The 11,745-nt window shown below is 39.9% G+C and overlaps 1 protein-coding gene across 4 annotated transcripts in view; it reads right to left on the reverse strand.

Annotated features, from left to right (window-relative positions):
* MAPK9 (mitogen-activated protein kinase 9) overlaps positions 1–10,522 on the reverse strand; it is a 30,044-nt gene extending 19,522 nt beyond the window's left edge. For 3 of the 4 annotated variants that reach the window (XM_042790131.1, XM_042790133.1, XM_042790132.1), the window contains exons 1-3: positions 10,410–10,522; positions 5,786–5,958; positions 1,022–1,151 (exon numbers count right to left, since the gene is read on the reverse strand). In XM_042790131.1, coding sequence (XP_042646065.1) covers positions 1,022–1,151; positions 5,786–5,907 — 252 coding nt within the window. In that variant the 5' untranslated portion in view covers positions 5,908–5,958; positions 10,410–10,522. Of the gene's footprint in view, positions 1–1,021; positions 1,152–5,785; positions 5,959–7,417; positions 7,505–10,409 lie in introns of those variants that run through there. The other variant, XM_033006103.2, reaches the window with a different exon arrangement.
* Between the last annotated feature and the right edge of the window lie 1,223 nt (positions 10,523–11,745).

The raw sequence follows: 11,745 nt of genomic DNA on the forward strand, positions 1-11,745 counted from the left end.
ACAGTTCAAAACTGCATCATGTATGCCAAAAGAACTAAGACAGAACAAAACCACTTTTTTTCTTTCTAAAGTTATATGACACCTTCTATCTACCTCCCCAGTGCCTAAAATCTATCCCAACTTTTCCCCATAAATAATAATGTCTTGTTTTAAATCACATGTTGTGCAAGGAATTTTAACCAAGGCTGTCCAACAACACGTACACAGAGGTGCCTCACGCCATCCCATTAAACTTAGATTATGATGTACTATTTCCAGAACTGCTAGAATTACTGTACTGCCATCCTTAATAACTACCTTCCTCTTATTCTGCTACTTCTGGACTTCACCAAATGCTTACATAAAAATCAGTCGCAAAAGGCTAATTGAGCCCAGGAAGTTTGAAACCTGAGTGCACTACTTCAGTGATGAGCAATGTTTCTAGTTCATGTTAGTATCAGAACGTAACAGTCACATAAACCTTATATTCTTGTACTTGAACACTGAAGTATTGACATTAAGGTTTGTTATTTTCTAAGATTCAAAGATTTTAAAATATATATGTATTGTCCATAGTAATTCACTTATTTCCCAATAAATTGTTAGTGTGCTGTACCCTTTCAAACCCTACCAGTTAAACACTGTATTTAATAAAAATCTTGTCTAAGCTCTGATTTAACCTCAGAGCAGTTACAAGAGCCAAACTGACAAAGAAAACCACTGCCAAGCAGGCTTTGCTGCTGCACGACTTAAAAGGGCAAATGCAATACAGCAAGGCCAGCTCTATAAAGCTGACACTGATGGTAAACCTATTATACCAATAATGCAGCAAAAATCTTCTCCTCTTGGCACCTCATACTCCAAACAGCTCACCCAAGAATTTAACCACACATTGTGGAGAACTGCATTACCTACAGCAAATCTTTCCAGTCTTTCACTATTTTTCTATTACTTTGTTACTAACAGCAAGTAAGAGAGCAAATCCTGAGCTGCTTTGACCAATATATACAGTAATAAGGGAGAAAAATAAAGACAAACCTACATTTTTGTGATTGACGCATTTTAAAAGAACAAGCTCTCTGTAAGCCCTTTTTGCGTGGGTTTGATTCTGAAAAGGACGACTCAGCTTCTTTACAGCAACGTTTATTCCAAGGACTGTATCAAATGCAGCACTAGAAGTTTTCAAAGACAAACAACTTAAGTTGAAGGCTGAGGGAGAGAGAGGAGGGGGCAAAAGGGAGACAGGAATGAGGAAAGAAATCGAGATTTCAGACAAAGCATATCCACTAAGCTGTTTATACTAACCTCATCTAATTTCCATTTAGAAAACAAACATCCTTTAAAATCTACACATTCTTTAGTAAATACAAATAGTTAAACAGAAGCCACTGACTCTCATCAGAAGTCTTCCTGACCTCCTTTCTGTCTTAAAACAGAATCTGCTGACTCAAGAATCACATTCAAAATTGCAAGATCGAAAAATATTTTAAGCTTATTTGAAATCAAGAAGCATTTCAGTGGCTTAATCTGTATATTTGGAGTATTTTTTTTTGACACTGTTGCTGACTGACAATCATTTAGTACTTGCAATAGAAATTTCTCTTTGCTAAGAGAGTCACAACCATGTCTCCATGATCCATTCTGCAGGCATCAATATTCCCTTGTATGTGGATAGTTTACAACTGTAGTGCCTAGTAGAAAATTACATTCACCACCTGGTTTCGGAAAAAAAGTCATGGAATTGAGAAATATGGAAAACTCAGATTGCAGGGAGCAATACAAGAGTTTAAATGTGAAGATGGCCATTAATTTTATCTTGTTTTTCGGTTGTGCTTGTTCTTTTCCTCTGCAGATTGAGGTCAAGTTGTAAACTTGCTTTAACAAGCCTAAAGTGGGAACATTCTTCATTATTAACACACAAATTATTCAGCAAAACATATATGAATTCATACCACAAACTACTCAATAGTTACAATCTTTAAGTAGTTCTGGTTTCAAATAAGGATTCCCACATTATTTTATTTCCATTTAATGTTACTTTCGTAGGGTAGAGAAGTATTCTCATTCACCTGTATTTTCCAAGCACATTTAAGCTCTTTGCGAGCTCCTTTCTTATCAAGATATGTACAATACCAGACTTAAAAGGACCATCACATTACAGTACTCTTACAAAAAGTACAGCTTCCCTGTGATAACAACAGTACTCAAATTACATGAAGCTTACCAGCATCAACTCACTGCTTTCCCTACTGGAAAAAGCAATACCACAAAGCAGGGCTCACCCATGAGATGTGTTTTCTTGGAGGCATGTCCCAAACTATACATCCCAAATTTGAATCAATGTGCCACTCACAATAAAGACTTGCTAGCATTTATTTCAGTTTAGTTCTGTGAAATAGGTAGGTCATTATTCAATGATATCATCACTCTCAGATTTAAAGCTTTTGTGTCTGTGCAAAATACAAATTAGGAGGAAGGCAACTGGCCAGACAACTAGAGAAATTACTTTCTTCCCAAATACGAAAGCACTGATGTTTCAGTATGCACTTCACCTAGAAGATGTTATATGTAAATTTAAAAGGTTTGCGTAAGTTAATGACTAACTACACCTGATAATTAGGAGCAAATCATTAACCAACAGGGTCTTCAGGATTTAACTGCTCAAGTCAATCACAGGTCAGCAGTGGAAAAAGGAGCATTTTCAGGGGAAGTATCTGTTTAATCTGACAGATCAGATATATGTCAGGCTCAGTCTGAGCACACATGAAGAACCTCACCTAAGCCTTGTATTTTGCTTGCCTACGTAGGAGTGACTTATATTGGAGTTAAAAAAAAAAAATTTAAAATGAAGCCATCTGCTACCTACACAATCCAATGGGAAGAATTAAAAACAGACTGGTAGGAAAAAAAAAAAAAGGTAAAATAATTATGAGCATGAAGTTATTTAATTTACCAAAAAAAAAAGACAGAAGACAACCACTATTACTACCAAAACCACACTTCTAAATAACACGTAATTTTACATAAACAAACCAAAAAAATCATGGATATAATTGGTGTTAAATTTCTTTCCTCGTTCCTGCTCATTTGAATTTAAAAGAGACTTTTTCATCATCACAACTGTTTCAAGCACAGATATTTAAAAAGTGAATTTGCCAGAGTGTACCCAGCTATAAACTTCTCTACTAAAATAATGTCTACAAATTATTTCAGCATTTGATATCATGGAAGAATCTCAGTGTCCATCCCACCGTAGGACAGCAATCCCAATTTGATTATTGTACTGAATTGTAGTAGAGTTTTCACTGCACTTGTGATAAACATTTGCTCAAGATGCAAAGCTAATACTAAAAGCAGTGATGCTACATACATTATAAAATTATTAACAAAACATTATGACCTAAATTATTGCAGGAAATGACACTTAATTTCTGTAGGCAAATGACTTTCACTTTGAACAACAATACACTACTACTATGGACTCTTGCTGACAATTTCACTTCACTAACTCAGTCTTTCCCTACCATCAAAACAGGAGTTTGCAAATAGTAACAAACTTATCCCAACTATTTCTTCAACTGCAATTGTAAGTAAAGTTATCAACAGTCAAAGCCGTGCTATTTACAAGATCATGGTTTTGCTGCATTGCAGGACAAAAGAAATTTGCTGGGACAAAAAAGTCAGATTCACTAGAAAATTTAGGAAATCAAGAACAAGACAGGAAAAAAGATATCAGGAAGTCAAAGACAAAAGTTACTGCAAAAGAATATTTTTATGTAAGTGATTATTCGGACCTAAATAGGTAACACTTCAAATGTATTAACACTTAGGAACAAAGAAGTGTGGAAAGTCATGTATAAAAAGTGTACTTTGTGTATAAAATACAACAGGTATATCCAAATTCTCTCCTAGCCTGTTTGCAGCGTGAACTAGAAATCCCTCTACATAAGTTATTTTTCATCTTCTGATAGCTTTCACTTATCGCTTTTCCTAACTATGTATTTTTAAAACTATTTTCCTACATTTTAATATCAAAGAAAAAATAAGCAGGAGCAATACCAATGGAGTTTCCCATTCATATTTTGAGGGAAAAAAAAAAAAAAATGCAAAATTCAGACCTCTCCTAGCTGAAGTGACACATGTGATATTAAAAATTTCTTGCCAAAAAATAAAATCCACACACAAAACTTCATAAATACTTTTCCTAATTTTGATGTTAAACACTGGATGATAAAAAAAAGCATCACATCTGTGTGTCACACTGACGACTGAACAATTTTTCCAGCCAAACGTGACAGGATAGCACTCACACTGAATTTTCCACATTTTACATACTAGTATTTTGCTGTATCTTTCCTTTGTGTACTACAAGGAAAGTTTAGGAAAAATTAAGATCTTTGCACCTTTTTCAGCCTGGACATAGTTTTCAGATATTTCACAGGAAGATGAAAATTTATGCAATGTTTCAGTCTGTCATTCCATAAATCAAGTATTCTCAAAACAAGTCGGTAGATCAGATAGTTCCCTCTTCCTCCCAAAACACTGACCTTAACACTACCTTAATTTCATTTTGAAGCGGACACCTAGTTTAAGTGATATAGTTTAGAAATGCACTACTTCTAATGAAAGGAGGAGCGCTTACAACCACTCTAAATTCCTGCATGCCATCTAGAACATGTGTAACTAAAAACATTTATACCTGGAAAATGTTAGCACTATACTATGTCTTACTCAAACACTAATAACCAAGGATCTAGTACGCCTATCCACTCATCACTCAACCCACTAAAGAAAAATGAAATATGGTTGTCTGATTTTGCTTATTTTTCACTTATTAGTAGGCCAACAGGGACATCTAAATAATTTAAAAATAAAAGCATGTTCTCACAAAAATGCACTCTTTTCCTACATATATAACTTACTATGGTTATGAAAAAAAGACATTGGCAGGTGCTGTATAAGGAGTAGCTCACGGTACATGAGTCATCACACTTATATTGCAGAATGTATAGGTTAAGAGAAACTGCAGACTGGATTTAAAGCATGAACAGTCCACCATGTGTTGTGATTAAGTCTAACATTAGAGAATTCCTGAGCATTTCTGTTTGCTTTCCTGTGTATGGAATTAAAAAAACACATCAGTAAACATTTTTCCTGTTACCAAATAAGTTTTGCCCAACAAATACGGGCTGGCACTAAGTCGTGTAGAATGGATTGCTGCAGTCTAAAAAACATTTGAAAGTGTTTACCTTTATCTGGCCCAGAGGTGTGGTGCCATACAAGAGACTAAGGTTCAGGATCAGACTAACGACTCTCACGTCCTGGGCCAGTGGAGGCTGGACACATAGCTGAGGTGACACACCAAGGAAGAGCCGGCCAGCCCAACCCCTCACACAGCATCCCTTTCTGGTTAATCCATGGAGTGACAATGACACTGATTTGCCTCATCCTGCCAGTTAATGGCAAGGCACTGCATTGGTGGCTCCTAGAAATGGACAGGAGTGATTGGGAATAAAAGGGGGGGAAAAAAGGGGGCCGTGATGAAGAAACGAGTAAAACCCAGAATCGCTCACCATCACATTGTCATACCTTACACTGCAATATCATAACTACACGGGGAATGTGAGAACTAGAAACAAAAATAAAAAAAATATGTTTGCACATTTTTAGAATTTATTTAGTCCACAACCCTGTAGCAAGAGACAGAAATGATCATCAGTATTTTACATTCTGGCACCCCTATCAGGAATACATTCAAATTTTAGTTTATATCTTTTTATATTTGAATAAAGTATTTATTACTCACCAAACAATGCCCTGTGCCCCTGATCCTATGGGCTTCAATTGCTGGTAACGTTTTAGTACAGTGAACGTTGAATCTGCAACTTGAACACTGTAAAACTGACTATCACATTTACTGTCACTCATGGTGTAGTGTCATGTAGTTTTCTCTCAAGGACCTGGTAAAGTTTTCAATATCTTAAAGAAAAAGAAAGAAAACAAATGTTCAACTTCTCACTAATTTCAGGCAGACAAGATGGAAATTATATTATACATATTTTAATATATATAAATTTTTCAATAGCACACCATTAAGTAAGCATTCTTTCAACTTCATGCATTAACACTCCTAATGAAAAAATACCTGCAGACAGACAGCAAATAATTACAGCCATCACAGCTTTAAGTAAATGCATGTTTCTTTTTCAACCCTTAAAAGAAAAAACAGCTAAGTAAACAACTGTAAAAACAAACAAAAACATGGCAGTCCAACATCCTTCTACTCCTTGAAGGCTACTCCGAACTTAGAATTACTACTACATGCGAGGATTGGATTAATTTCTATACTACAGAAAGAAAAAAGTCTTTCAAACACCAATAATGCAGATAAAAGCAGCAGCAGAAACCCATGGAGGCCACAGATGGAGAAGGAAACAGGGTTTTATTATTAAAAGACTGTAAAACAGGTGTGAAACAAAACAACTGCCCCCAAAACTCCCATGGCTGCTCCAGTTTCTCCAACAGCCCTTTCAATCTAGTTCAGGAGGAAATTTCAAGCAGGGCTCTGCCTCCTCACCTCTGCCAGGCAACCCTTTCCGGATCCATACATACCGCAACCCATTCTCAACACACCGTAACATCCCAGGCTAGCAGTTAGCATACTTACAATCCTACAAGAATTAAAGGTTTGTGCTATAGTCGGAAAAAGACTTTCATGCCATAATAGAGAATAAATTATATCCATCTGTCAAGAATGAGTTAGAGGCAGGCAATTATATTGGAGTGCAAGATAATGGACTAAACCTCTTTAGCTCTAAAATGCTACAGTAAGAAGAGTACAGATCTCCAGTTTTCTCAGGCCTCCACCCCTCTTCCAAACCTTACAAGAAAATTACCTCAGTAATTACTGAAGAGGTCTCTAACAAATTCTCAAATTTTTCATTTCACATTCACTATGACAGATAGTGTCATTACAGCCCAGAGTAAATTGCACAGTTAAGTGTTCCTTGATACAGGAAATGAAAGCAGATCACCTTCCCCAGGAGCAGCTGTCCTGATCACTGGCCTGTACAACGTCTGCATTAGCTGCAAAAAGAGCACCCAGTCTCTCTCTATCTTCACTGGCCTGCAGAATATTTGTGAGCCAAATTAAAACAGGAAAGCCTTAAGAACAACCCAGAAGCTCATCCTAGAAGGGTATACAGCCACACAAATAGCTTTTGGTTGCTTCAAGAATTAGAATTTGGACCTCTCTCTTCCTAGGTGCACACAGGAGGGAGCAGCATCTTTCCATGACTTAAGCCAGCAGATGAACTCCAAGAAAACGGCAAGTAAAGCAGGTGGAAGACCTACAAATCCTAATAAAGACTGAGTTTAAACTGAACTGGTAATGGTTAGTCTTAAGGGATTCTCGAGAAATGTCTAGAGTCTCTTTTACCTCTAGTTTCTCAAAGTCTGAACAGCGTTTTAAGAAGTAGATATTCAACTTGGTCACCTCTGGCAGCAATTTAGTCAGTAAGTTTACTGGGTATTTCCTCTTAGAAGCTGAAGAAAGAAAGCAGAGGAGAAAGGATCAGCAAAGGAAAATGTGAGCTACCAACTTTCTGCCTCTGCCACAGCAATAGTAGGGGAGGGAGGAAGCTAATTACATCTCCTATACAGTATTTTCAGCGGCAGTCAGATGCAGGTCCACGATCAACTCTCACTAATGTAAAACCAAAATGCTGCCTTAAGAAGCACTCCCAACCTTTCCCACTACACCCCAGGAAAAACCCCACTCTTCTTTCTGATCCTTTTTATTACTCCAAAGCTATGGACTCTGAGATACCAAATTTTTTGATTAACAATCCCTGAACAGCTAATATATTTTCAGTGAATCTTCATACACTGGAAGAAAGGTACAGCTGCAAGGCCAAAATCCTATCTCTGAAAAGGGCTTACAGAGCAAAACAAAAAAAGTACAGATTTTGCATAAGCTGGGTATCAAGTTAAAGACCTGACAGTTACACAAAAACTATGCTGTACCTCTTCATGGGTTAATGAAACACTTTTCTGTAACAAAGATAAAGAAGTACAGGAAAAGGAAGTTATCCTGAACTAGAGAAACCCTTCTTTTAAGGAACCTTGTCTGCACAAAGCAATCTTTTAAAAATCATTCAGACATCAGGATAAGCTCTTTAGACAAGACCCAAAGAGGGAATTAGGCATCACAACACACAAGTTTTATGTGTTCTGACATCCTTTGCAATTAACTGTGCTAAGCACCTGGCCTCTTTATAAGCTGAGCCCTGATTTTTATCCGGGCTGCAAGCTGCTTGGATGCATCAGAACATACATTATTTCAGACATACACACTAATGTAAAATTAAGTGCCTAGGGATTGTAGTTGTTCACAGAATGCAACAACAATCTATTCTGGGGGCAAGATCCCTCAAATAAAAACAGATTACCCACTGGTTAAGTGAAAAGTATACCTGGCAAATTTCTTAATCCTGAACTGTTACTCTCCTACCTGAAATAATTTGATTCATCACTCCAGCTAAGATACTCCACAGTTTTAGACAGGAATTTTTTTAGAAGTGAACATTATTTCCATAAATTTTCATTTATGGGTTCCTAGCTGCAGTTTCACCAAACAGGACCAGCAGCCAACATGAAAGTCAGATGATGGTCTGCAAACATGTTATTATCAATAAGTGGAAGTATGTTACTGAGTCACAATGTTTCAAGATGTTTTTCTATTTTTGAGTATGCAGAAAATGCATATAAATTGAGTGGCACTTTTTTTTTTTAATATATATAATAATATATAATATACAACTTGCTTGTACAATTGGGGAAATTTAAGAATCACAAAGCTGCAGTTCATGAAAGTTAACTAGAAAAATAACCAGCACAGCAAACCTACTTACTAGTAGGCTTATGAGTTGTTATACAGAATCCCACTAAGAATTTTTTAGAAGTTGAAAGCAACTACACTATAGCATACATCCTGTATTAAAAAGCCACTTCCCTAAAAGACACATATTACAATGGCAACTTATTATTAACCAGATCTGTCTTCTGGGTATTTTCATGTCAAAAGCTTCTGACACAAACAGGTTGTAGCAGTTGGGAACACATTTCCAGGGTTGTTTTGGTTACAGAAATGTTATTACTGACAATGAAGCATAAGAACATCAAGAAACTTAGCTTGATTTTTAAGCCTCAAGCTAAAATTCTACTACTGACTGAATGAATAGACAATGAATGGACATATATGTTTACTAAAATATATATAAATTCTGTGCAGAAAAGGTATATAAATTCTGTGCTGTCCCCGTTCTCTTGTTCACCCTTGCAAATGCACTTCAAATTCAGATGTGCCCTTTTAAGGACCATTATTCAATAGTATTGGGGTTATTCTTCATCTTTACAGCAATATACATCAACAGGTATGAGTCCAACTACAAAACCACAGTGAGCTGCCTCCTAACCCTTTACTCACAACCCCTGAAGTCTTTTACAGAAGGTAAGTGTAGCAAAGCAGTAGCTGAATGTCAATCGGTGCCAGCAGAGTTTAGAGGTACTCTGCATCTGTTCAGCTCTTTGAAAAGTCGATCTCTTTCTTTAAGCAACCCAAATTATTACTGAGCAAAGAATTTACCAACTACCTGATATAGCATCATACAGCTGTTAAACATACACTGCAGACAAACGCTGGATGTATCCTATTTGCACTGCTAAGGCAAGTTGGTGCGAAAAAGGAAAAAGTTAAACGTGCATCTGCTGTAACCCATTACCCTGTTTCGCGGTTATGTAACAGCCATACAACCGAGCGGGAGCACTTCTCTTGCATCTCTTCTAAAACTTCTGCTGAGAAACTGCTCCGTCTCAGGAGAGAGCTCACGTTCGCTCCCAGAGCGCAGCACGGACCTTCCCCCGGGCTCGGCCGCGCTCCCCCTCAGGACAGGGCTCCTTCCAGGGGAAGCCGAGCGCCGGCCCGGCCGCACACCGCGGCGCTGGCACCCCCGGCCACGACCAGCGGGGCAGGGGGCGATGCCGCCCCGGGCCGGACACGAAGCGAGCGGGGAGAAGGCGGAGAAGAGGCGGCTGCCCCGCTGCGGCGCAGCGGGCGCGGCTCCCGCCGGGAGCGGGGCGAGCCGGGGACGGCGGCGGCACTGCGGCAGAGGCAAGGGCGGGGGGCTCGGCCAGGGCAGCCCCGCACGAAGGAGGAAGGGCCCCCCAGCCTTGCCCCGCAGCCTCCCTCCCGCTCGGCCGGGCCCGGGGCAGCGGCACCCGGGGAAGTCCGGCTGTGCCCGCGCCTCGGCAGGCGGGGCCCGCGGAAGAAGCGGGGGACTCCGGTGTACACCGAGCCGGCCCCGGGAGCTCGTCCCGCTGCAGCGCGAGTCCCGCCGCCGGCTGGGTCCCCTCACGGCGGCCTCCCTCACCGTCTCCTCCCTGGGTCGGGCTCCGGCGGGACGGGGCGCGGCGCTGGCGGGCCGCAGCCACCTCCTCCTCCGGCGCGCAAGACTGCCACAGCCACAATGGCCTCCCTGTGCTCCACACAGGCCGCGCCAGGCCTGCGCCCGCTGACAGACAGCCGCTCAACCCAATCGAAGCCCCGTGCCGGCGAAGCTCAACCAATCGAGCCCCGGAGGCGGGACCTACTAGCCACTATATAAGAGAGGGAGGTGAAGGACTGCAGTGAAGACAAGGAAGTTCAGGCCAATCCGGTCGCAGACCCCGCCCCCTCGTGTGATGTAATCAGCGCACGTCAACCAGTCACCATATTTATGATGTCACCTCACAGCAGTGCCTCGTCATGAGTTGCCGTAGCAGCATTTCACGCAAGCGGGGAGAGGTGCTCTGTGAAGTTTAGGAGGCCCTCAAAGCACCACAGCAAAATGACATTAGCCGTTGGTAGCCTGTCCCAGCACCACAACGCACCCCGGTGAGCTCACACCTGTGCTTTGGGATCACAACAGAGTGCCCAGTCCCACAGAGTCATGCAAACCTTGACGTGTTGGGTCTGTGATGTCCCTGAGCACTGGGGTACGGGCTTCACCCAGCTATTCCCCAGGGGATGGTGCAGAAGGGAAGGGATTTATTCCCTCCCTGGGTAGCCCAGCTATTTTTGACCCCACTTAAAAACCATTAGCCTTCTATACGTTACCAAACCACCTGCTTTGACATTAGGACTGCTTGTTTTTTAAAACAGCTGCTGACTAAAAATAAACTCAATATATTTTCCCATCTCTTCTAGGACTAACAGGAGCTTGCTCTTCTGTGATTTCTCTTCTCACAGATGATTTTAGAAAAACAAACCTGTATTTTTTTTTTTTTAATAATTCAATGTATCATATAGACAGGATGACATCAGTTTCCTTTAATACCTCCACTTTTTACTATGAAGAGGATACTAATTCTAAACAGACAGCAAAATGGGCCTTTGCCTCCTTTACCAAAACATGTTGGATACTGAGTTACATATTGGTATCTAGGTCAGATTATCACTGTGCTTGTTGTTATGAATTGGGTTCTTTTATGTGGTTATAAAAAGTACTAGAGCAGTTTCCAGTAAGAAGCTCGTGTTACAACAACTTACTGTGACACTTTCAAGCTATTTACCTACATAAGCATTCAAACACCTTGATTTAGAAGCAAGCCTGCAGAGGAGTACATAAAGAAAACTTTACAAGTCAAGGATTTAGTTAATAAAAATGCAGAAATTAAATATTATGATTTCTGACTGCTCAAAAATAACAAATTAGCAAAGAACCACAG

The sequence above is a fragment of the Tyto alba genome, unplaced genomic scaffold, assembly GCF_018691265.1.
Source record: "Tyto alba isolate M040663 unplaced genomic scaffold, T.alba_DEE_v4.0 Super-Scaffold_17, whole genome shotgun sequence".
In the NCBI taxonomy this organism is placed as follows: Eukaryota; Metazoa; Chordata; class Aves; order Strigiformes; family Tytonidae; genus Tyto; species Tyto alba.